General features: G+C 53.1%; 6 protein-coding genes across 6 annotated transcripts; 4 read left to right on the top strand and 2 right to left on the bottom strand.

The window, feature by feature from the left end:
- Window positions 1-336: 336 nt before the first annotated feature.
- gtb3 (glycosyltransferase family 4 protein) lies at window positions 337-9,261 on the bottom strand (the record flags this gene model as incomplete). Its single annotated transcript, XM_040844637.1, has 2 exons — window positions 337-8,961; window positions 9,196-9,261. The coding sequence occupies 2 exons, from the start codon at window positions 9,259-9,261 to the stop codon at window positions 337-339; spliced, it is 8,691 nt and encodes a 2,896-aa protein (XP_040704629.1).
- Window positions 9,262-10,639: 1,378 nt separating this feature from the next.
- agd3 (putative extracellular serine-rich protein) lies at window positions 10,640-13,722 on the top strand. The gene is made up of 2 exons (XM_040846489.1): window positions 10,640-13,261; window positions 13,315-13,722. Exons 1-2 carry the CDS (start codon window positions 11,120-11,122, stop codon window positions 13,579-13,581), a joined length of 2,409 nt encoding a protein of 802 aa, XP_040704628.1. The 5' UTR covers window positions 10,640-11,119; the 3' UTR covers window positions 13,582-13,722.
- A 2,382-nt stretch (window positions 13,723-16,104) lies between these two features.
- On the top strand, window positions 16,105-17,040 carry ASPSYDRAFT_56308 (endo alpha-1,4 polygalactosaminidase; the record flags this gene model as incomplete). Its single annotated transcript, XM_040849190.1, has 1 exon — window positions 16,105-17,040. One exon carries the CDS (start codon window positions 16,105-16,107, stop codon window positions 17,038-17,040), a length of 936 nt encoding a protein of 311 aa, XP_040704627.1.
- Window positions 17,041-19,350: 2,310 nt separating this feature from the next.
- On the bottom strand, window positions 19,351-21,211 carry ASPSYDRAFT_42607 (spherulation-specific family 4 protein). The gene is made up of 3 exons (XM_040846488.1): window positions 20,765-21,211; window positions 20,232-20,589; window positions 19,351-19,969 (listed from the first exon to the last, which is right to left on the bottom strand). Exons 1-3 carry the CDS (start codon window positions 20,986-20,988, stop codon window positions 19,649-19,651), a joined length of 903 nt encoding a protein of 300 aa, XP_040704626.1. The 5' UTR covers window positions 20,989-21,211; the 3' UTR covers window positions 19,351-19,648.
- A 638-nt stretch (window positions 21,212-21,849) lies between these two features.
- On the top strand, window positions 21,850-23,151 carry ASPSYDRAFT_148331 (NAD-dependent epimerase/dehydratase family protein; the record flags this gene model as incomplete). Its single annotated transcript, XM_040841805.1, has 1 exon — window positions 21,850-23,151. One exon carries the CDS (start codon window positions 21,850-21,852, stop codon window positions 23,149-23,151), a length of 1,302 nt encoding a protein of 433 aa, XP_040704625.1.
- Window positions 23,152-24,373: 1,222 nt separating this feature from the next.
- Window positions 24,374-25,157, top strand: ASPSYDRAFT_56305 (mitochondrial 54S ribosomal protein mL54; the record flags this gene model as incomplete). Its single annotated transcript, XM_040849189.1, has 2 exons — window positions 24,374-24,842; window positions 24,904-25,157. The coding sequence occupies 2 exons, from the start codon at window positions 24,374-24,376 to the stop codon at window positions 25,155-25,157; spliced, it is 723 nt and encodes a 240-aa protein (XP_040704624.1).
- Between the last annotated feature and the right edge of the window lie 30 nt (window positions 25,158-25,187).

The raw sequence follows: 25,187 nt of genomic DNA, 5'->3' as shown, positions 1-25,187 counted from the left end.
TATTTCGGGTTGCTCTTCCTCCTGTTTACTTGTTTGATGAAGGCGTTTGGTTGGGACTTGGGGCGTCTTTTTTCGGTATATTTAACTTAGCTCTACGTACGATATATTAAGAACGATCGTCGTTTTAGATCCTTGCAATGTTCATCCAAACAGGTTTTATACAGTTATTTCAGCCGCTCGAATAACTAAGTCAAGACAAACAAGCTAAATAGATAGATAGATACATGGCCAAATTAACTAAGAAAACAAAGTAAATCAATCCAAGGCAGGTAGTTGCGTAAAGACGCATTGGCATCACGAACTTCCCGACCCCATCCATCCACCAACAACTTCAGATTAAGTATTATTCATGTTTGTATGCCCCTCCAGCCCCCGAAAAACACTCGACTGGAAAAACTCCTCTCTCATGATGGTGCTAACGTCGGAATTGCGATACTGCTGCAGATCCTCACGCTGTAGCCCGCGGAGCTGCTCCCGTCCTCCCGTGGACAGACTATTCGAGCGAGACCGGCGTCCTGCCGGACCGGTACCAGCACTGAGCCCGGAACGCGTAAACCGGGGCGATAGACGGCCGCCGCCGGAATATGAGCGGCGATCGCTGGGTCGGGAGGTGGGATTGGAAGTAGAGTTGGGGTTTTGGGTAGCAGCGGGGCCTTGGAAGGAGTGGCGGGGGGCGAAGACGGGGAGGGGGGAGTTTGGGAGGGGGAGGAAGGAGGAGGCGTCTGTTGAGGCGTTGGAGAAGCCCGAGTAGAGGGAGGAGGGGCGTTGGGCTGTTGTGTTGGTGCTGTTGTTGCGGAGGTGGGTTGGTCGGTTTGTATTGACATTTGTATTGGTGGTGGTGGTGTTTAGGAAGGGAGTGGAGGCGGAGCTGCTATACAGGGTTGACATACCAGAAGCGGCAGAGGAGCGCCACGAGTGCACGGCGCTACGGGGGATGGTGATGACTTCCTCTTCGATGGGGAGGGCCTGCTGGATGGCGGTTGCGATGTCTGCGGGTTCGTTGTGGATTCCGGGGAGACGCGAGGACATCATCTTGGCCGACTTGCCGATCCAGAGCATCTGCTCGTGCTCGCGCAGGTAGCGATCGCCGCTGAAGGACTTTTGCACGATCTTGCGCGTCATCATGCCGAGTTTGCGGCGGTGGTCGGCCTTGTCGTACATGCGCTGCGTGATTCTGGCGACGTCTTCCGGAGTTGGTGACGAGGGCAGGACTGGGGCCGGCGCGGTGTCGTCTGCGTACTGGCTCCATTCGCCGAGGAGAGCGAGCATGGAGATTTGGGCTCTGGCTAGTGCAACCGCGTCATTGGGGGCGACGACGGCGCTGAAGCGGGAGAAGTCGTCCGGGTCGCTGAGGACTCGGAGAGAAGCACCCACGTCGGTGCAGACAACGGGGGCGCCAGTTAGGGCTGCTTCTCCCAGTGCGAGGGGGAGACCTTCCGACAGGGACGAGTTGAGGAACAGCCAGGTGCTCTCGAGAACCTTCATCGGATCGGCTGTGCCGCGGAGAGTCACTCTTCCTCGGAGGCCCTTGGAGGCGATGATCTCCTGGCACTCTGTCGAGTATGTAGGCGCCTTGTCGATCGCGCCGTAGATGTCGAGGTGGTAGTCGTCGAACTTCCACTGGTTGATGATGATATCGGCGGCCAGGAGGGCAGTCTTGATGTCCTTGGCGTACCAGACGTGCGACAACATCGTCACTGTAGGCCGGTCGGACTTGATCTCCTTGACTGGGGCAAACTTTTGCATATCAGTGATGCCATTGACAACGGGGTCGACTTTGCGGCGGAAGACATTGCGGTGCTCGATTGTTCCCTGGCACGTCCCAATCTCGACTTCCCATCCAGGGTTGAAGAAGTCGGCGCACGGCGAGATGATATCGGCATGGTACAGAGTGAGAGCGGACGTGACTCGCATCAGTCCAAGAAGCGCATTCCGAACGAAGGGGGAGAGCTTGCAAAGCGCAGACGAGAGGCAGAGGTTTGTCTCGCGCCAACTAATGGCGTGATCCCAGATCTGCAAGGTGCAGTTCCTTTTCATCTTGCAGACGACACCGTACGAAGCGCTGACACTGTGATGCGATGCTTGAAACACGCTGGGGATTTTCTCAGGGATGGGGATCGAGAAGATGAATAGGTAGCGGAACCAGAGCTCCAGCGCGACGTCAAGAGTACCTAGGGTAGGCAGGTCGGTGCTGAACCATTCTGACGATGGCATGGTATTTGGCATTTCCTGGGTCAGCCACAGTTCTCTCCAGCTCTCCTTGACAATGCTGCTGTTCCAGATCTGCGTCCAATGCCGCGAGTCCTGGAAGAAGGTGTTCAGATTCACCAAAGCCCTAGTTGCCTGGCGGATATCCGCTTTCGAGAGATGCACGGCACGAGCCCCCTTGACCAACGCTGTCAAGATAGGGATGAAGTTCATCTTGATATCCATATCATTAGCAGACGTGACACTTTCCACCTCCGAGTCCAATTTATTCCTGAACAGCCCGTGCGTTGGCGTGAGAAAGTCCATCCCCCATAGCGGAATCACCTTGAGCGAGAGGATATTCTGCTCCGTCTGATGCTTGGGAACACCAAAATCATTCGCCGACTCGCATATCATATGCCACTTAACCGTCCTTAGTGAATTGATCATGTCCCTCCGGCACGCAGACACACCACCCCCTTCATTCGGCCACGTCCCCGTATCCGCAGCCATAACATGGAGCGACTTCTCCGTATCAGACCCAAAGTCATTAGACCGGGTGTTCACCACCGCGTCCCCTCCGGGTCCAAAATTGAACAAGTCGCTGACTTTCACGGCCAGCGGAGTCCAGCTTGAGATTCCGTCGTCGAGATCCGCGCTGGCTGAGATGGTATCTGCGCGTAGTTCCAGGTACTTCTTCGCGGATGCGAGATCACCCCAGTCACGGCTGCGCCAGTACGGTGATAGCGTCCTGTCACGTCGGAGCAGCCGCTCGTCCATCCAGCGGACAATGATCCCGTCAAAGTCCGGGCGATCCTTCCAGGCCTTCCAGATGAGGGAGCGGGCGCGCGATGTCGAGACGGGAAAGCGCTTCCTCGTCAGTCCGAACAGCCGGGTGAGGATGTTGGAGCTGAGGCTCTCGCAGTAGAAAAGTGGGTTGTCGTGTACGAAGCTGGTGAATCGCGGCTTCGCGAGGACTTCGAGGAAATCATGCTCGATCATCGGTGGCGTCTGGATCTTTTGCCCGTTCAGCGTGGTGAAGATGGTCGGGTGGAACTTGTGGTCGTATAGCCAGCGAGCCTCGTAGACGTCTGGACCCTGGACGAACGTCGCCTCGGTGACCTTTGCGTGAGGGATCCAGCGCTCGACCTTCTCGGGGTGGCGCAGAGGGGGCGCGCACCAGGAGACAGTGCAGGTGATGTGTGACAGAGCGAATTCTGCGCGGAGGAGCTCGTCGCCGAATTGAGGGTTCTTGCGGTAGTGGTACTTGAAGCGGATGAGGTTGCCGTCTTTCATATAGGATCCTGCCTCGATAAGTCCCTTGCGGTTGTACTGCACGCTTTGAAGATGGTTCTCTCCGCGGACACATCGTCGGCCCATGGGGATCTTCGACTCGGACAGCTTCAAGGTAAGACTCTTCTTAGGTGAAGACCTGTAGTCGTAGTGGTATTCGTTTATCACGTTGCCACCCTTGTACTCCTGGCGGATAAGAAGCAGGAGGTCCTTGGAATACGCACTGACACAGCTGAGACTCTTTGTCCCCTGCGGTTCTGTCTTGGGGGTACCGGCATAGTAGAAGACCTTGAAGCCTCCATTTGGCTGGTCGTGCCGGAAGGCAGTGAACGTCCCGTCGAGGCTCTGAACAATATATCTGCTCTTCTTGATGTTGATGGTCATGCCTTTCGTCTCGTTCCAGAGCTGCTTGACGTTGTCCCGGCCGTGGAAGAGGAAGAACGAAAGACACATGTCCTGCATTGCCTTGCCATACTTCCAAACAATGCTCAATACAAAGGTTGCCGGCACGCGGACCACAGTGGGATAGTGGCTCATGACATGGTTATACTCCCTCTGGAACTCCGGATCCGCAACCATAGCGACGACGAGGAATTTCAATGCCGCGCCGATAACGTAGTAGACCGAGAACAGCGGCTTCAAAATAAAGTACGCAATGGTCGGAAGCTGCTTCGGCAGGTATGGGATATAGGGAGGTGTCTCGGAGTCCTTGAAAGCACCCGCTTCACCAGTGCCATAGCGAGCATAGTCCAGGATACTAACAGCCGCCGCGGCTGCAAGGTTGCTTCGAGCAATATGAACCGCCAAATCCTTGACATCAAACTGGCAGATGCTCTCCTCAAGCAGCTGGTAATGCGTCTCGGCCAGTCGACACGGCTCGCCGAGACAGCGACTGACAAGTGCTTTCCGCACGGCCTTCGGCAGCGTCTCCCAGTGGAAATCGCATTCGAATCCAAGACACAGCTGTCTGAGGAGCTCTCTCTTCGCCCAGCGGACCACGAGCGGCGTGTCGGCTTCGTCGCGGAGCTGTCGAGCCGTGGTCTCCGTCACACCTGCAGACACAAGCGACTCGGCAAGGACCGCGTGCTCGTGGGGGATTTGCATGATGGATTCCGCGACGGCGTGGAGTAGCGTCTCTGCAATGACCTGGCAATTGGCACTGACGTCAATCCGGTGGTTCAATCCTCTTCCCACGGCGACGGCAATCTTCAAATGATCTTTAGCACTGCAGCTCAGGGCGTGAATCCCGGGCCCAATCGAGCCTAGAGGGACGAGCTCGATCAGAACCTCCCCTGACTCCCAGGCCTTCAGCGCAGTTTCGACGAGTTCCTGTGAATGCGGGAACGCTTCCTCGATTCTGGGCTCCCGTCTTCGCGAGAGGAGCATCTGCTTCACTTCGGTCCCTGGATGACTCGCCGCGTTAAGCTTGAGACGGGCTTCCAGCGGCGTTAGAGAGATGTTCTCGTAAAAAGTCTGCAGCTCCTGCTGGCTCCAGTCCGGGTCCTCCCATGGCGCGGTGTACGCATGGAACGTCTTTCCCAGCTCCACGGGCGAGTCGACACGCTTGGGCATGCCCATCTTGGCCGGTATGATGGAGAGGAACGCCACCGTCCATGTGGCCGCTCCCAGGCCGATGACCTGCGAGTACAGGAAGTGTTGGAGGCAGGCTCTCAGTGCAATCCCGATAGGGAGCCCGACGAGAGATCCAATCAGCAATGGTTTCAATGCATGAGGGCCCGTGAAGATCTTCGTGTACTGATACCACAGCAGGCCCGTGTATGCCCCGACGTAGGCAAGGAACATGATCATCGCCTCGAGTTGAGACTGGAATGTCCAGACAAGGGCTGTTGAGAAGGCGAGCCCCCAAGAGTGCCACATGAGGAACTTTCCGAATGTCTTCCAGTAGACCTTCCTCTTGAACCGGACATCTCGCTTCTGCGAGTCCCGGATATCCTTCGCGGTCTTCAACGCCTGAGGCTTATGGCTTCCCACAAGACTATGCAGCTCCTGTGCCTTAGTATCGATCAATACAGCCCCGATAAGGTAGTACGCCAGCGCGAAACCAACAGCCATGCGATACGGCGACGTCAATGACGGCGACAGACCGATCATATGGCCACCGCTAAGAAGCTCCACCCATTTATCCAGAAGCGCAACGACAAAGTAGACCACGCCGCAGCCAATCTCCCTGCTGGACTGTCGCCAGTGAATAAACGCATTATGCAGCCGAATGCCCCGTTGCGCGCTACGCAGCGACTCCAGCGCAACCTTGGTCTGCGTGTTCCACCCAGAACTAAAGGGGATCGGCCTCGGCACATCAGCGTATCGACAGTACCAGTCCAAGAGGAAATTCGTCGCCTCCCAGTCCCTTGCGAGCTCAAGCACCAATGTACTCTTCGTTGTGTGCCGTGTGAAAATTCCCCAGCGGTTCAGCTCGGCAGAGACGTCCTTGAGAAGCGCCTCCCTGGATAGCTTCAGCACGGCCGGGTCGCTCAGATTGCCAAAGACCTTCTCGTCGCCGTTGGCGTGCGTCTCGATATACCACTTCCGGATCTCGGTGTCGTCGGTCCGCCGCAGGTTCTGGTACCATGTTACCCATTTTGCGGCGACGCGTCGCAGGCCTAGGATGAGAGCGCCGATGAAGACGTAGATGACGGCAATGTATATAGCGGATTCATGGCCCGTGAATGTGGTGACGATCGGCGAGACGAACAAGATTGGGATACAAGCGAAGATGACCTTGCGGCCAGACAGGAACGACGACCCAGGGTAGCTGAAACTGGCGAGACAGGCAAAGCCGGAGAAATATGTAGTCAGGGCGACGAGATACAGGTAGAAGACGATCCCAGCTCGCGGGCCGTTCACGCCAGAGACGGCGACAAAGCCGATGAGTCCACCGGCGACCGTGAATGCCAGTCCGGCAATGAGCCTGATCAGGATGAACATGTTTGTCGCGGCGAATGCCATCGAAATCAGGTAGTAAGGTCCACCGCACGCGATCCAGGTCCCGATGCCTCCAGACAACAGCAGCGAGATCATCAGGGCTGTGGTGGCGCTGTTCTGCTCTTCAGGTGTCATAAAGGCAGACAGATACAGTCCACGTCCGATAATTGTAAGGAGAATAATATCGATCAATGCTGGCAGGGCAAAGACACTGAGGAACGTGAACCGCTGGTATCCTCGCATCGGCTTGACTTTGTCGTCCGGGTTGACGTCGATCTGTGCACCGGCATAGGACGTCGCCATCTCAGGAGCACCATTGATCCAGTCCGGAAGGTCTTTATCCGAGTAGTTCCTGCGAAAGCGATCCGAGAGTAGCTTTCCAAATGCACTAGGCGAGATGTCGAAATAGGCTTCACAGCGCGAACCAAGGGCAAAGGATTCCGCAAAGGCAGCAGCTTGATCGGAGTGAGCGTTGAACAGGGGATTCCGGTCCGTCACCTCCTGGTAGATTTCATCCAATGCCCCCTTTCGAGCAGCGCAGAATAATGCAAGGGCCATGGTATCGGTGTAGGCGTCGACTTGTCCTTCCATCAACTGACAGAAGGCTGTGGAGATCTGGGCAAGGTCTGCTTCGCGGCGCTCTTTGAGTATTTGAGGGAAGACTGAATCGACTTCACGGAAGAGAGCGAGACACTTTGAGATCGAGGGATAGGTGCATCTTTGCTCACGGTACCACTTGATGCGGGAGGTCACCAGCGTCTCAGGAGAGGCAGAGCCTTCCAGATAAGAGACTGTATTGACCTGCTTGAGCTGCTGTAGGGATGTCTTTTCTACGAGCTGTTTCTGGATGTATGCACAGACAGCCTTGGTCAGGTCACTGGTGGCGTCTGTCAATGACAAATGCTGCAACAGCAGGAGTTTCTCCTCAGGGCTCAGCACGTCGATATCCTGCACCAACCGACGAGGCAAGCCGATCTCTTCCACAATATCTTTGGAAAACTTGGCCAAAGCAACTTCCGCCCCAAAGCAGACATGTCGAGGACAGCCCTTCGCAGACAGAAACGTATGGAGGATAGTCCCTGCCAGGCCCTGCACGTTCTTGGAAATGAAGATATCTGCCCCATCTGCATCCATCTGGTACACGGACCAGAACCGTATATCCGTGTTTCTGCGGAATCCAGAATCCAATCCAAGATGCACGCGGAGCTGGTCATTACACGCCAGCGTATAGAGCTCCTTCACATGGGAGGTAAGCTGGTCAGAAGCACCCCAATTCGAGAGCGCAAAGCCGTCGTGGAACTGCCGCAGCAGCACGCCTAAACTCTGCACCTTGGACACGGGAACTGGGTGGAGAAGACCAAGGGACCTCAGCCGCTGCTGCGATTTGAGGATCTCAGCAAACGAGCTGGCAGTGGCTTCTGCGCCTAGCGGGAAACATCCAAAGGCCTTGTACTCTACCCCGCTGATGGAGGTTGAGAGCGGGTTACTCTGCGACTTTGTCTGCGAAACCCACTCTGGCGGATCACGGACTGTCGTTGTTAGACCTTCATGCGTCTCCTCGTACTGTTCCAGTGATGCGAGGAGATCGCGCAGAGCTGGGAAGAACGGCGTTAACTTGTCCCATCCTTCGCAGGAATCAGTTGTTGCAGCAGCATCAGTGATAGAAGAGTTGGATCTCCAGGTCTCGTGCGCGCTCATGATCTCAGGCTCCTTGAGCCATCCAAATGACGAAATAGGCTCCGGCAATTTCGTGTTCAGACTGAGATCTTCCAAAGCGGCCCTGCGTCCTATCCAAGGAATGGCGCTGTAGAAGTTGCACCACTGCAGAGACCTCCGAACGACCGCATTCGAGAGCGTGGCGTCGTCGTCAATCGTCTCCCACGCCACCACGACAAAGTCTCTCATGCACGCCTCGGACACGAATGCCTTGATCGTCGCTCTCATCTTCTCCAGCTGGAAGTAGTCCCGCTTCTGGCCGCTAGGCAGGATACTTGCGTTCCTGACCACCAGTCCTGAGATGGCCTGGTTCTGCAGCATATTGCGATCTGGTAGGAACTCTGGCGGTGCCGTTTCTAGGTATACCGACAGGCCTGACCGTTGGACTGTTTCTAGCACACTGGCCCAGCACCCAGAAGCAAGCTTTCCCTCCCAGTTGGCGAGTAGAATCCCCGTAAATGCGGAACCCTCAAAGACCTCGCGCATCGCCTTTTCGATCCTGTCAATTGTCGCCAGGGTCATATCCTGCTTAGGGCTTATATCGTGAAAGTCAAGCCGGCCTAGAATCTGCTTTCCCGCAGCAGATGCGACGGCCTGGACTACGCCGGGTTTATAGGGATCGACGATCAACATGTCCCATTCGCTCAGAAAGCGCATTTGGTCTTCTTCACTCAGAGACCCGTCGAACTGGCCTAGGTAGACCCCGACAGATGACGGCTTCTGACATTTTGAGTGAGAATTTACCAGCGTAAGCTGTCTCCGCGACAGCTCATCAATCCGTGCAGATACGGCGGCTGGCACCTTTTCTTGATGTTGTCGCGACTGTGTCGGTATTGAGTTAGCGAATGCGCCAGTAAATATAATCAGGAAGGGAAAAAATGATGTTACCTCGAAATATAATATGCATCGCAATATTGAAGAATATACAAGGTATATAAAACCAAGTGAAACGCTACCCAATATAATGCCAATCAAAACCTGCAATAATTAGCAAATGGAAGAAAAAGAAAGAAGAAAAAGAAAAAGGGAAGCAAGCAAGCTGCGTCGAGTACTTACAAACTGCCACCATTCGTTTTTCATATGAGCCCACCCAACGGGCGAGACGTGGAGGATTTTTGTCATCCTTATTAATTATTAAGTAGAAGACGGCCGTAACGAAGAACGAGAGACATAGACAGCTCAAGTAGAAGTGCCTATAAAGTGGCGGAGGTGTTGAGGTAATGTAAGTAGGTGGCCCTCTAGGACACGACCATTGTTTCAGGCCGGAAGGTATACACGCTGGCCGGGTATATAAATGGAATAACAATGAAACCACGGGCGAGGAAGTAGTAAGGCACAGTCAGCAGCAAGCGAAGGAAGGAAAAAAAAAAAAAAAAAGAAAAACAAAAGACAAAGGGGATTGCGAGTGTGATTGAGAGAGAAGAGAGACTCTGCAGCGGCAAAAGAAGTTAACCGCGCCAGCTCATAAAACATAAAATATTAATGGCAGACCCTGAGACCTTGGACCCGGACCGTCAAGGTACGTTCTTTCAAGTCATTTGATCTGTTGGGAGCTGTCATCAATTGCCTTTGGGGCTTTGTCCATTTACCGACGGGTTTGGCTCTGGAACCACCTCGACGGTGTCGAAGGCGCAGGACGGCGGGGGCGCCGGCGGGCGAGTATGATGACAAAAATAGAGAGGAGTTTCTACAGACTAGACCAGCGCTAGGAGTAATTAGATCTCAAAGCGCAATATGTCGACTTGTTGAGGCAATGTCTCCGGTCAGCCTCAGATGGAAGACAAGTCCGGGAACAGGAGCTCGCTAAGCAGCGTGGCAGGCAGGCAGTTCCGAAGACAATCCAGCCGGTCATGATGGGACGAAAAAGAGCCAAACGCAGGTCGGTGTTTCCAGTTGCCACGAACTAGGATTGAGATGTTGTGGAATCTGCCTGCATGGTCCAGTGCGCTCCCACCAGACTGCAGCAGCCGTTCCAGTCTTCCAGTTCCAGGAGCATATCGCGCGATGAAACATTGTAGGCCATTTCTGATTGGCCATTGCTATAATTTTGGATATTTGCCTCCTTTCAGGCTTTAGCCGAGTGGAGGACGGGTGGATGTGATGGAGATTGAAAGTCTGAAAGAGCATGAGAGGTCTGATATCGCTAGTCCAAAAGGGGACAGAGAAGAGAATTACGGCGGTTTTACAAAATACAACCACGTTACACGGCGGTATACGACGGTACACGACATGGTATTACATACACTTCCGTACAGGCTCACCAAGTCACCACCCACTCCTAATCGCTGTCAATTGGTAATTGCTGCTCTACTCCCCTGCATCGATTATTCGAATCTCGACTGAGTGCACGAAAGTGGCTGTCAGCGCCTCGTTTCCATTGCACAAGGACGTTCCTGGCGGACGCCTTTCAATAGATTAAGATTTGCATCCCCAAACTTTCGTCTCGAGAGTCTTCGATCTCGCTTCTTAGGCCTTGCTCTGGAAACTGGGATTGTTTGCCCTGTCGATTATAGCGCCGTGGCTTTGATGCCTGGCTTCAATCACTCTTAGTAGATTCCTTCGGCGCCACTTGAAACTACTGCAGCGTAGTTGGCGGCGACTGGTCGAGCGCCACGGGGTGGAATGTATCGCTTATACTTGCTAGCCTTGGCCAGCTCATCGACCACCGGCCCCCTCAATTTGCGATTGAGGGCCCTTGGATTAAATGAATTAGATTCACGATGGACAAGTCGGCGCTCAGGTGGTTCAGGCTGCAAAACTCCCGTAGTGGGTCGGCTGGAGGGTGAGACGAGGAAAATGAAGGCGACCGCAGGGCAGCATAAATAGCCCTAGCTGGGGATGATGTTGATGGGATGGCATTGTCAACAGGTCCAATCGAGCGATCAACAGCGATCAGCGCCCTGCTTGCTCCACCGCTCCATCATTCGTTTGGTTTCAATCTCGTCGCTCGTTTGCTGTACCCTGTCGAGGCCAGTTCACAATGGTCGCGCCCACGATAGTCCTCCAGATCGGCTGTTTCTTTGGGTTCTTAATCTGCGACACGCCCCGTGGTGTCTGGCCTGAGGGACGACCGACTGTTTCGCCGTGGCCAAGTTCCAGTTCGAGTCCAGGCATTTCGACCTCTACCGGTGGGACTGCGACTTCGGGAGAGACGAGTGTTCCTGTCACTGTGCCAACTGTTGCGCCGACTGTTACAGTCTCGACTCCTGGCACGACCCTGACGACTCTGCCTTCCACTGATTCGACTACTTCCGGTCCTATTTCTAGTACTACTGTCTCTTCTAGTACTGTCTCTTCTAGTACTTCGACTTGGACTACTTCTATTAGTAGTCCCTCGAGTACTCCTAGTACTACCTCTACCATGTCAGTCAGTACAAGCGCCGTTCCGGCGGCTACTGGCACCCTTGCTGCCAACATCCTGATCCTTGCTCGCGACTCTACCCAAGCCGATGTCGCCTCCTCCGGCCTCAATGGCTACGGCATCCCCTACACGACGCTGCTCGTCCCCCAGGCCGGTGTCGAGCTCCCCGCTCTGAACTCCTCGTCTGGTGGAAACTTTGGCGGCATCGTCGTCGCCGGCGAAGTCAGCTACGACTATGGCAGTGACAGCTGGCGTAGCGCCTTGACGGACGACCAGTGGAACCAGCTGTATGCCTACCAGCTCGCGTACGGCGTGCGCATGGTGCAATACGATGTCTTCCCCGGCCCCAAATTCGGCGCCTCGTCTGTCGGCGACGGCGGCTGCTGTGCTGATGGCGTTGAGCAGCTTGTCTACTTCTCCGACACCAGCGACTTCCCGACTGCTGGACTGCGCACCGGTTCCAACGCGGGCGTGAGCACGGAGGGACTGTGGCACTACCCTGCCTCCGTCAGCGACACCAACACCACCAAGAAGATCGCCTCGTTTGCTGCTGGCGGCGGGGTCAGCGGCGAGTCGGCTGCAGCGGTCATCAACAACTTCGACGGACGCCAGCAGATGGTCTTCTTCATCGGCTTCGACACCGTCTGGAGTCAGACATCCAACTACCTGCAGCACGCATGGATTACCTGGATCACCCGCGGCCTGTATGCAGGACACCGCCGAGTCAACCTGAACACCCAGATCGACGACATGTTCCTCGAGACCGACATCTACGAGCCTGCTGGCCAGATCTTCCGCATTGGCACTGCCGATATGGACGGCATCACCAGCTGGCTCCCAACCATCCGGGCCAAGCTCAACGCTGGCAGTACCTACTTCGTCGAGATCGGCCACAACGGTAACGGCAACATCGAGGCTGCTGTCGAGTCTGCTGGCGAGAACACCTGCAGCGGCGGTGCCATCGAATACGACTCCCCTCCCGACACTGAGCTCGAGTTCCAGAAGCCCCTGGGCACTGGAACCGATCTCTGGCCCTCGTCCCCGACCAACTACACCTGGACGACTACTTGCACGAACTCGGACTCTCTGCTCGTCTGGTTCCAGGAGCATCTCAACGACTACGCCTACATCTCGCACACCTTCACCCACCTGGAGCAGAACAACGCCACCTACTCGGATATCTACAAGGAGATCTCCTTCAACCAGGCCTGGCTCAGACAGGTTGGATTCGCTGCCGCCGAGCGGTTCACCTCCAACGGCATCATCCCTCCAGCCATCACCGGTCTGCACAACGGCGACGCCCTCCGCGCCTGGTCCGACAACGGCATCACCAACTGCGTCGGCGACAACACCCGGCCTGCCCTGCTCAACACCGAGAACGCCATGTGGCCGTACTTCACCAAGGTCTCCAGCGACGGCTTCGACGGCATCCAGGTCAACCCGCGCTGGGCGACCCGCATCTACTACAACTGCGACACCCCAGCCTGCACCACGCAGGAGTGGATCGACACCTCTGCTGGCGCTGGTACTTTCACTGACCTTCTCGCTACCGAGCGCGCAGAGACCCTTCGTCACTTCTTCGGCCTGCACCGCGACCCCTTCATGTTCCACCAGGCCAACCTGCGCAACACCGGCATCGACCCGATCACCGTCAATGGCGAAGAGGCCCAGATCTCCATCTTCCAGGCGTGGGTTGAGACCGTCGTTGCCGAGTTCACTAGACTTGTCAACTGGCCTGTTGTCAGCACCACTCACCAAGAGGTATTCCCTCTCATACTCCTGTCACACTTAACATTATATACTGACTATGGTAGATGTCCGACTACTTCCTCCAGCGCTACCGCCGCGACCAGTGCGGCTACTCGCTCAGCTACGTCCTCGACAACAACAGCATCACCGGCGTGACCCTCTCCGCTAATGGAAACTCCTGCGACGCCGCTATCCCCGTCACCTTCCCTGATGCGCCCTCCGACACCCAGGGCTTCTCGACCGAGCAGCTGGGTAGCGACCCTGTGACTGTGTGGGCGCAGCTGTCTGGATCGCCGGTGACATTCTCGCTGGCCAGCCCGATCGCGCTGTAGAGGCATGACATGGACATGACATGACACGGACAATCGGTTGGACGGTGAGCTGCCAGCGCAGCAGCACGCCGAAGTTCTGAACTAATTCCTCGTACTGTACTTAATCTTTAGTAAAGCTAGTTGTAATGCAGGTAAAAGCGGTTATTCATATTCATAGTCATCGTCATTATCTGTATTCGTAGCAAATCCATCAATCACATCGCCCGTCTCGACATCCCTGCAGCTCTCGTCTTGGCTACATGGGAATGTCTCACTTGCCCCTCATGCAAGAGAACCAAGTCCCAATCGTCCAACTCCCGGTGGCGCCATGCTGCATGTCTCATCGATTTTTCCAACCATGTTATTATTAGGTTTAGTATTATTAGCCTGTTTTTATTTCTGGACTTACCCTCTCCACCTTCCCGTTCCTGTTTAGCCTTCGCTGCGATCTTAGTCTCATCCTCACCCTCAACATGTCAAATTCCACAGTCCCGATTCGATTTCTGCAGTTTATTATTTAATTAGCCTATTCCGACTGTGCAACATTTTTCGCCTCAGCCTCGTATCTCCGAGAGCCCAGAGACACTAAATAAGTATTTTCTACTTAGTCTGCCAGTCTGCTAGTCTACTAGTCTACTGCTCCCGTCGGTAAGTATTTCTCGATGCGACTCTGCACTGCTGGCAATGCATTACTGCATTACTATACTCTCACCTACAGTAGTTTCCTGCTCCAACTCAACTCAACTCGACTAGAATCTAAAGTACGAGTAGATACGACCTAAGAGCGGCTATGACGGCAAAAGTCAATCCCTGTTCCTATCTTCTCGGCGACTTTGGCTTTGGCTTTTGCTGGCTCTGGTTGTCGACAATGTTTGCTTGTTTGCGCCTCTTATTATTACTGGAGGTAGACCGGCTGAGTCTGTACGACCTGTATGTATCCCATTGGAGATCATCTGTCTGTCGAAGCGCAGACCGCATTTTTCTTTAATAAGAGAATGACTGCCTTAACTTATTAACTAGCTAGTTAACTTAATTAACAATGGTATTGCTATGCATTGGTAGGCACATTGAAGAAGTACGAAGGACGTGCGCTCGCACTGGGGTTGAACGTCGAATGTTGAATGTCGAAAAGTCGGCACGTTTTCACTTTTCACGGAGATAGCAGCTCCTGGAACTAAACTCCCCTGTCGGTTAATATTTCCCTTCTGCTGTAACTTGTGTGACGTGTTGAAACGCCTTTTCTTTTTTTGTTGGGAGGCAGTCCACGAAAGTTACTAAGAATTAACTACTAACTAGTTAATTAGTACGGAGCAGCAAGTTCGGAGGACTTCGAAGGTATTGCAATCCGGTCAAGATCGGACAGCAACACCACAACACCCAAGAATAAGATGGAACGTCTCAATATCGGACACGGACACGCCCAGGGGCAGGGGCAGTCGCAGGGGTACAACCAGACGAAAAAAGCAAACACGATCTTGATCCAGTCTCAACATTTCGCTGCACAGCCATTGCAAGTTGCAAGATGCAACCACTGCACTGCAGCATTGTAGCCATTGCAGGATGCACACAACAATGTCTCACTCATGTCTTCCCATTTCTCATCCGACAATGCGAGAAAAAAATATTCTGGACAGTTCCAGGTCTCAACCCCATGCAGCCAAGACTGCTGGTCTGCCAGGGCATGAGGAGGCGGGCGAGTCATGTTGATTGATTGAGCAAAAGACTTGCTGTGCTGGCGGAGTGGCAAGCGCGAGCCCTAATTTTCCTCCAGCCGGTAATAAATTATTACCCAGTTTTATTATACGGGTATAACGGTGTATTGTATTTGGGATTTGACAGATTCAGCCCTAACCGGCTAGACCCAGCAGTTCTCGAACAGACACCAGAACAAAGCCAGCCCAAGCCCCTCCCACTTCGGGAGCGCCCGACTTCTTCCCAAGTTCGACGTTCTGGCCTCCCCGTGGCCGACTGCTCCCTTACTGATCTGATCAGTGAACACCACCCTCTCCCACCAGACTGCCATCTGCCATCTCCATGCCGGAATCGCGCGGAATCCCACCATCAGCCCCAAAGCCGCCGAAGATGCAAAAGCCAGTCCCCAGCGCTAACAATTAGGCTCCTGGATTCTGAGCCCATCTGGTGGCTCAGCCTTGCTTTGTGGCACCTACCGTAGTTTGTGAATGAAGGCAGACCCTGAGACATCCGGTGTCTGGCCTTTTCTCTCTCTTTCTCTTTCACTTATTCAATCTGGGTTGTGATCTCCTTTTATTCAAGGGATTGCCAGTTCTCCATCGCTGTCGCTGTCTGTCGCATTCTGGCGTAACAGCGTCCTCGGCGTCAGCAATTCAGCGACAAGCGACATCCACAGTCTGACGTTACACAATTTGAGGCGGAACTTGAACCTCCTCCTCACTTTCTGCCTGACTTGCACCCGGTCTATATATCGCCATATCTACTGGGTAATACTTACCATTTCACTGTCTACTCTACCATCATCATTCATCTCCAATATCGATATCGACATCGATATCGATATCTTATCAAATGGAATCCCTCAAACCCCCCACCACAACCGGGTGGAAATCCTGGAGCGCCAAAAAGAAAGCCCTCCTGCTCACCTCGGTCGTCATATTCATCATCGCGCTAGGGGTCGGTCTCGGCGTCGGTCTCGGTCTCGGTCTGCACAAGGGCGAGGATAACGAGGACGAAAATGAAGGCGACAGCAAAACCAACAACACGAACATCTGGCAGCCAGCCGTTGGAACCTCGTGGCAGATTGTCCTGCGGTACGCGCTGAATGATACCTCTGTCGATGTGGACGTGTATGACATTGATCTAAACGATAACGAGAAGAGCGTTATGGACGAGCTACACTCCGACGGACGGAAAGTTATCTGCTATTTCAGTGCGGGCACGTACGAGGACTGGCGCGAGGACGCGTCCCAGTTTCCTAAGAATACACTCGGCGATGGACTCCCCGATTGGCCCGGTGAGAAGTGGGTTGATATCCGGTCGAGCAAAGTGCGTGATATCATGAGTGCGCGTCTGGATTTGGCTGTGGAGAAGGGGTGTGATGGGGTTGACCCTGATAATGTGGATGGGTACGATAATGAGAATGGGCTGGGGTTGGAGGAGGATGACTCGGTGGATTATATGAACTGGTTAGCTGGGGAAGCGCATGGGCGGAATCTGTCGATTGGGTTGAAGAATGCGGGGGATATCATCCCTAGGGTGATTGGGCGGATGCAGTGGAGTGTCAATGAGCAGTGTGCCGAGTATGAGGAGTGTGATGTCTATGCGCCGTTTGTGAAGAAGGGGAAGCCGGTTTTCCATATTGAGTATCCCAAGGGGGATGAGACGAATGATGAGGTGATGGTCCGTGGGGCGAAGAAGGTGCAGGCCTGTGATTTTGAGGACTCGGGGGACTTTTCGACCGTCATTAAGAATATGGATTTGGATAATTGGATTCAGACTTGTTAGTCTGTTCGGTTGAGTTGGAATATACATTATAGTCTAGTCGTCATACCATGAGCATAGCGATTAATTCATCTTTCTACAACGATAACAACTGCAACTCGTTGAGATACTGTTCATCACCAGTCACCCTGCACTCCCCACGTATCGCTATATATACCCATGCAGCTGTACTTCACCCCGCACGCATGCGATATCCTGGTCCGCTGAAATTATGCATATCAGACCGAGAAGAGCAGGAGACAAACTGCTCGGCAAGGCCGACTCCGGGTTCTGTGAGAATCATTGTCCGCGTCTGAAGTAAACACGGACGGTATGTTGTACTGGTACCAGATGGTACACGCGATACTCGTATACGTATCGACTAAAACCAAGTACTCCGTACCGCCGCCCGTATTTTCATACAAGCACTCCCAGTCGATGTATCACAGTCAAAGAAACCCAACCATGCAGTGGCTAAGTTAAGTTAAGTAGTAGTACCAGGAGAGTTACAATTAGGTCTCCATACTGAGTCTATTCTCGACATTTCGAAAACCGTGTCGTGTTCGTATTCACTGAAAGTTGGGTTTGGCAGAGAACAGGAGTTTCCAAGTGGACTCCGCCCAAATACTCGGGGAGGACTTTTGATTCCACCAGGGTATCATGTATAATCATTGTGTCTTCGGTTTCGCACGGGATAAATGGCGAGTTCGCGACTCGTGGGGCCGCTAAGCTGGAACAAGTACTTGCTCTCATAACTGATTTTGAACACCCGGAGACTTGATCGGACGGCAATGACCGACCGACCTCCCGACTGGGCCCGCAATAGTCTAGACTGCACTGTTCAGTGTTCAGCCTTCAAACGATGGACGTCAGGACTGAGCTAACGCTCGAGCGAAGGATTATAGCTCCGATCTCGCACCCACAGCGACTGCCACCAGTCACCACTCACCACTCACCATTAGCCACGAATAATGCAGTCCAAAGGAAACCGGAAAATTCAGCCGTGCTCGCAGTTAGGGTTTGGCGGCTAGGGCCTTGGGAAGTCAAGCAGCGGTCGCAGGAAAAGGGAAAGCACAAAACGACGAGTCTGATTGAGTGCTCAGCTGGCCAAGTCCTGCTCGATGAATCCATTCCCGTCTCTTGGTCTCTTGGCGTCAAGTCAATTCGTGCGTTGGCGCTTCGCTTCCGAATCAGACACCTTTGTTTACAGGAGTTTCGGAGGTGACTGACCCTGGCTGTGGCAGTGCCTGCGGAGACCTCAGACCAACTGATCAGCGATTTCTTGCTTGCTTCTTGAACAGTTCTTTGCGTGGAGACGAAGGTGTTCGGTGGGAGACCCGCCACTGCCTCTCGCCAAGTGGTACTGCTGCCTTTTTGGGTCAAGGGTTCGTGCTTTGCGACGGCCAGCGTTTACAATTAATTCTAATTTTCCTCTGCCTTTAGTTCATTTATTTTCCGCGATCGATCTCGGAAAAAAGAGGCAGTGGTCCGCCGAACGCGAGGCCTAGACTGGTCGTGGACAATATTGGCAGTTTGGGCCGATGACAACTTGTACAAGGATGACGGCGTCAGATCCCAACGTCCAGAACGAGCTGTAACTAGCGGATATTTCTCGGAGTGTTCATCGACCGGACATTAACTATTGCTTCACCCCAGAAGATGTACAGCAGCAGCCTGAGGGGAAGACTACTCCGGGGCGTACAGCAGTCGGACAGACACAGGCTGCCGGCTCCGAGATCTACAGTATGTATATCTGCAGCGAGTATCCCACCCTGATTGTTCAAAACCTGCGCTTTCTCGCTGCCTGCCTCCGTTGCCTCAATCTCTATTCTATCCGTCCGTATTTTAGTTCTCTAGTCTATTTCGCTATTCTATTTATGACACAGAGTATTCATATAGCACCATGTATGTCTCACCACCAGATGCCGACCAAGCCAGTCCAGATCGGGTCCGGAAGAGCCCCGTGTACGGGTCGATGACCTGCAAAATGCAAGGACGTCCATATACCTCCGGTCCAGTCATTCTGCTCCCAGGAGTGCTGCACTGGCCTGCTCGGCCTGCTGGGCCTGCTCCAGAGTGGGCCGCACATCTGTTCGCAGTCTATTGTGCAGGTTTTAGAACCCCCACCGATTGACTCTGGCGCGATGGGCCCCGGTCAATATTGGCCCCGATTTCATTTCACCCTGGTTACACTTGTCCGAGTTGAGCCCTGGTGTCCGACTGGCTTGCTTTCAATTTATTGAGATATTGAGTCCGATTGCTGGGCAGTGTTGGACAAATGAATCAGCGGGATAAAAAAAAAACCCCGATGGGCGTAATGAAAATTACACAGGTCGAAAAGCCGAACAACCCTACTTCAAGGAAACAAGATTCAGTGCTGCAGCAAAGAAAAAGAAAACAAAACAAAACCAATGATACGGATACTCATTCCAGTTGTCAATAAGAGGTATCATCAGCTCAAGGCTACCGCATACATTGGGCAACGACTCCAACCAGGAAACAAGGCACAACGGCATATCAGAGTCAACACGAATAGAATCATTGATATACAGACCCATCTACAGTACCCAAGATAAGCCCAGATCCATCCAGATCCCATATCCCATATCCCATACCCCATAATAGCAACCAGTTATTGGGCCATAAGGCTAACAAAGTCCTTCCATTTGCCGCCGAAACTGGCGTAGTAATTGGTGCTGAGGTGAGTAATGAAGACCTCGTCTGCAATTCGCCGCACCTGCTTCACAAATTCTCGCAGCTCTGACCCTTCCACGCCGTCTGGAAGAGAGTGGATCACCGCACAGAGCTGGCTGCGGTCGCTGTCGGGTATCGCCTCGAACAGCCTGGCTCCATCCCGCTCCTGGAAGGTGTCATAAGTTGCCTCGAACACAACCGTCGAGTCAGCTGTCGACAGGTAGCGAGAGTCTGGCACTACTCCGGGGTTATGGAAGACCTGTGGTGGAAACATAATTAGCTTTTTCAGTCTTCACTATCCAATAAACGAGAAACTCCGAGGCGTCGAGCCTGGTCTCCATGCCGAAGAAGACACCGATCCAATTCTAGGGCTAGAACAAGTCACAGATTGAGACATCCACAGCCTGCCAAGGATACCAAGGAGGCGAAAAAGAGGAGATAAAAAGAAAATAGGATTGTAGATGTGGGATAGAGGCTCATCCTCGCGTGGTGGGCATCACACAATAGCGTCATAAACTTACGAAATGGTCGGGGCCCAGGCCTGGCGTGTTTCTCACGATCGTGGTGAGCTCTTCCAGATACGCCAAGATCTCTTCATCATACTGTTGAGGCGTTTCGTCAAAGAATATCCCCCGAACCGCGAGTTTGGGATTCGCGCTAATGGTAGGCCATGCGGCGTAGGTCTCGATGTCGTTGCGCACTGACGAAATATTGCGCTTTGCGTACGTCGTAGCAACATAGCCCAATACGCGAACATTGCCGTGGGCGGTTAACCGAGGAATTTCCTTCGTGTAGTTGCCATCGGGCAAAGGGTTCGGGCCTGGCCCGCTCCCAGGGTTCACCACAACCGTGAAGTTGACGTTGGGGTGGGCAGAGATCCTACGGCGGCGTTTAGCTGCAGCGCTCCATAAATCAGAGGCGTTTTCCGTCCCACGCTGATCCATTTGCAGGAGGCTGATGGCGTTCGCATGGTTCCAGGTGATCCTGTTTGACTGACAGGGGTACAACCGTACAAGAGCGAGAAGTAATAGAAATTAGGCAAAACAAAACTTACACATTCACCAGCGGATCCCACGCTCCAGGAGCGGGGTATACATAAAGAGGGACAAAGACCTTTGCTTTCGGGCCCATGTTATTATTATCCTTGCGTGAACTGACTATAATTGCGGGTGGGAGAATGGCTGCGAGAAGAACAACAAAGACAAGAGCGGCCACAGCAAGGCGAGACCGCCAGCCGCGGAGGCAGTGTCTTTCTCTCACGTGTTTTTCAGGTTCCATCGCGGTGGAATAAGGCCAATGCTAAACAAGTAGCGCATTAAGAATATAATGCGACAAAGAGTGGACACCCAAGTTAAAGAAAGACTGGTTTCGTTGGCTCTGGCGAACAACGTCAGAGAGCCTAAGAATAAGTAGCCCCGGCCCTCTCAAACTTAGACAAAAAGATGAGGTGATATGTAGGGAACCGGGCCCCCTTCTTTCGTCAATTGCGCGCGCCCAAAATAGAGTGGATCGGAATTTCGACCATGCAGCAAGACTCTTGTTGGTAATTACAGCCGTCACCGAAGCGAAAGGTTCCTCCTCCCTGCCTTAAGAGTGCTCACGGTGCGTACCGCACTGCAATCCAGTGGAGGCGCCGAGAAGTCGTCTGATACTAGCCAACCGGGGGCAAATTCAGCGCCCTTCTCAGAGCGTTCCGCTGCATCCAATTGCAGTTGAAAGAGCTGACGGCTCTTAATTTATTCTCGATCTTTTTTTTTGTTTACTTTTTTCTTTCGGTTTCCATTTCCTGCCGCATCTTACCCTGCTTGCATTCGTTCGCTTTGAGGATTATGTGCTGGTGTAAATAGGCGAGTCACGACTCACGATAGCTTCGCCTGGCTTGACTCGAAACCGTCGCGGTTACATCGACAAGAGCCCAACGGACTTTGCAGGCCTGGCCTTGACCGAGATATAAAAATTTGTGAACTCCTTGCCCCGGGGGTGGTCAATCTCGAGTCACTCACGTCCGTCGAAGTTTGACTGGATAGATCCCCTCGTTTTCTTAGCACCCATTGTTGCATTTGACCGTCCGCATTCGCTTGTGCCACATTCTTTGGTTTTGTTCAATATCTTTGTTTCGATTTTCTCTCAATGTCCGCAATGGATAGTCCTAGCCCTCGACAGTCCGACGCGAGCTCTCCTGCGGAGCCCTGCTCTCCGTTATGCGTGGACACGCCAGCAACGCAGTCTTCCGTTTTGTTTGACGGCAACCTGGACGAGTTACTGCGTAACTTCCCCCTTCGTCAGTACATTCTCGTCACTGGCGGACTTGGTTTTATCGGGAGTCACACAACATTGGAACTGCTCAAGGCCAGCTATAACGTCATTGTGATCGACAATCTTAGCAATTCTTTCCAAAACGTCTTTGACCGTATCAAGCATTTGGCGGAGAAGCACCATGAAAAACAGGGGACTGAAATGCCGGCCCTGCATTTGGACGCCCATGACTACCGGGATACTGCCGCTTTGAAGGAACTCCTTGACCAATACCAGGTGGAGTCCAGATGGGGCTCCCCCAAGTCCAAGATTGCTGGGGTCATCCATTTTGCCGCTTATAAAGCAGTTGAAGAGAGCATCAGGAACCCATTAAAGTACTATGCAAACAACGTGAGCGGCCTTGTTGACTTTGCGACAACACTGGGCGAGTATGGTATCAAAACATTTATCTTCTCTTCATCGGCAACTGTTTATGGCACGCTGGCTACTTCGGGTCTACCCCTCAAAGAAGAGCTCTGCGCCCACAAGGATGAAGTTTTCCATGGTGCTGACGGGCTCAGTCAGCCCATCAAAGCTGGATGTACCGGTATCACGAACCCATATGGACGCACAAAATGGATGTGCGAGGCCATATTGGCGGACCTAGCAGCTTCTGATCCGGAATGGACGATTGTAGCGCTCCGGTACTTCAACCCAATCGGCTGCGACGAGTCTGGGTTGCTCGGCGAAGATCCGAAACAGATCCCCACGAACCTTCTACCCGTCGTGGTAAAAGTGATGACAGGGGAATACAAGGAACTGCAGATGTTCGGCACTGACTGGGAAACCGAAGACGGCACTGCTGTCCGCGACTTTATCCACGTTACCGACTTGGCTCGAGGGCACATCGCCGCGCTTGATGTCGCCAATGAAAAAAAATTAGCGGAAAACTTCCGTGCATTCAACCTCGGTACTGGACGAGGACATTCGGTGATGGAGGTAGTCGACACCATGGAAAGTGTATCCTCCAAGCGAATTCCCGTCAAAGCAGCTCCCCGTCGTCCAGGGGATGTCGGTTCCTGTGTTGCCGTCGCCACCAGGTCGCAACAGGAGCTTCAGTGGAAAACTGAAAAGACACTGGCGGATGCATGTGGCAGCCTTTGTAAGTTTTTGGAAATCAGCGGTCTACCCTTCTCAGAGTGTTAAAATCGAGTGTATGAACTTTTATAAAGTGGGCGTTTGGTGGTTTCCTTCTTTTCCTTGTTTCTAATAATGTGGCAAGACTTTGCCCCTCATGCATAATAGAAAATGTTTCCTTTTCCTGAGGCGCCTTCGTCAGATATCATTTTGTACAGCTTTCGCATGTGTCACTGTGACGAAATAAGCTCGCAATTGCTTTAATATCTCTCATTAAAACCTAATTAGCATGAAGCCTTCCTATCACTGTACTCCGTTAGTATGAATGACATTCCTTGCAAGGGTATCATGGACCGATTCATGCCAGTCGCTAACGCGGGTGAGGGCCACGGGTCATGTATAAGGGATTCGGCAGCCCCTTCCAAATGTTCCTTTTGTTTCTTGTTCTTGCCCCAGGGTCAGGTTCTCGGCTTGTCCAGTAAAGGCAGTTTGTGTCATTGCCAGCGAACGCCACTTCGATTCTCGCACATAGTATGTTAACTGGTAAATTGAGGAAGTTCGCTGGCAGCTTGATGCAGATCTTATGCATGTGACGCTGTGCAAACACGCCCAGAGAGCGTATACACAAGAATCGGTGTATATCCCCAGAGCTGGTGTCACAAATTGCCCTGCCGGTGTTATCAAAAGTGATATAAGTGCAGTTGTGTGAACTGGTGCCGCTATTCCGTATAGAGATGCCCTGACAATGGGAAATCGAGATGCTTGGACTGTAATGACAACACTCATGTCTTGCAGGAACCAAATGCTGGAACCCCGGATATGCAAAACCAGAACGAGGCTGGCGGGAAATTTGAAGGTTCTGGCCAAGGTTTCTCTGGGGCTTGTTGATGCTTGTCGCGACCACAATTGTCACACTTGTTTGCAAGACACATGCCCTTATTCGAGAACGAAGTCCACTTTACCAAAGGTCCTGTTGGTAGGAGACCCTCCTCCAAACACTACAGGCGGACTCGCATTGCGGCAGAAGTAGTTGTAGAGGGCGAAATAGATGACGAAATGATGGACTCGTGGGGCAGGAGGATGCTTCCCAAAACGGCAAAAGTCACATGATACAAATAAGCGGTCACGTGCCAAAGACCTCCGGCTTGGCATCAATTTCATCCGCAGATTTCTTGACGCTCCAGTCGCGACTCGTGAGTCTCACTTCCACCATTGCGCAGCTTTGTATTCCGCAGACCGGTGGTGTGGCTCCATTCCAACATCCCCCTCCACATAAATTCCACCCGCCAATATGAAAATGATCTGCCAACGCTGCCGGTCGAGCATCTTCACCCGGCTACAACACCAGAGCTTCACATCTTCGCTGGGTGCGAGTCAACGAATTCAACTCCGCAACTACAGCGATGGAAAGCCTTCAGTATCCGCTGCGCCCCCTCCACCTAAGCCTCGACAGCCCATCGGCGACGACATTACCATTCCGTCCGCGATCTCATCAGCTACCCCTGGCGTGTCACAGCCTTTGAGTACCCCGGGAGGTGTCCACGTCGATGTCGACCCGACCCAGCCTGCGAAAGCTGCCAAACCAGCCGTGGAACGACCCCCGAGTTCCTGCGCTCCCGGAACTCAAATGCTGGGGCTCAATTACTTCAGAAACAAGACGGATCCCATTGCCAAGGAGGATAACGAGTACCCCGAGTGGCTGTGGTCATTACTGGATAACTCGAAGAAGGAAGCCAAGAAGGGTGGTGTTGATCCAAACAGTATGTTTCCTGTTCACTGTGGGAAGATTATATCGACATAGCTGACTTAGTTCTTTCATAGCCCTCAACAAGAAGCAACGTAAGCGCTACGAGAAGAAGATGGCCGCCCGTGCCGCCACATTACCGGTCCGGATCCCTGTTCACCACCAGGCAACGGATATCACGGCCGCCGAATACAACCGCAATGGGGAGGCACCTGAGGATATACTGGGAGTGGCTACCGAGAGTCTAGAGAAGCGATCCGAAATTACCAAGAGTTCGAGAGAGGCACGGAGGAAGGCCATCAGAGAGGCCAACTTCTTGAGCGGACTTTAAGCATCTTCGCTACTCAATGCGTTTGATTTT

The sequence above is a fragment of the Aspergillus sydowii genome, assembly GCF_001890705.1.
Source record: "Aspergillus sydowii CBS 593.65 unplaced genomic scaffold ASPSYscaffold_3, whole genome shotgun sequence".
Lineage (NCBI taxonomy): Eukaryota > Fungi > Ascomycota > Eurotiomycetes > Eurotiales > Aspergillaceae > Aspergillus > Aspergillus sydowii.
This window is presented reverse-complemented; position numbering and strand designations above follow the sequence as displayed.

Bases quoted from the DNA above. Each gene is read 5' to 3' on its own strand.
- agd3 (XM_040846489.1), top strand. From the start codon at position 11,120: ATGGTCGCGCCCACGATAGTCCTCCAGATCGGCTGTTTCTTTGGGTTC. The intron at 13,262-13,314 runs GTATTCCCTCTC...TGACTATGGTAG, and splicing joins TCAGCACCACTCACCAAGAG to ATGTCCGACTACTTCCTCCA.
- ASPSYDRAFT_42607 (XM_040846488.1), bottom strand. From the start codon at position 20,988: ATGGAACCTGAAAAACACGTGAGAGAAAGACACTGCCTCCGCGGCTGG. The intron at 20,590-20,764 runs GTAAGTTTTGTT...ACGCCGCCGTAG, and splicing joins TGGGATCCGCTGGTGAATGT to GATCTCTGCCCACCCCAACG. The intron at 19,970-20,231 runs GTAAGTTTATGA...TTTCCACCACAG, and splicing joins GCCTGGGCCCCGACCATTTC to GTCTTCCATAACCCCGGAGT.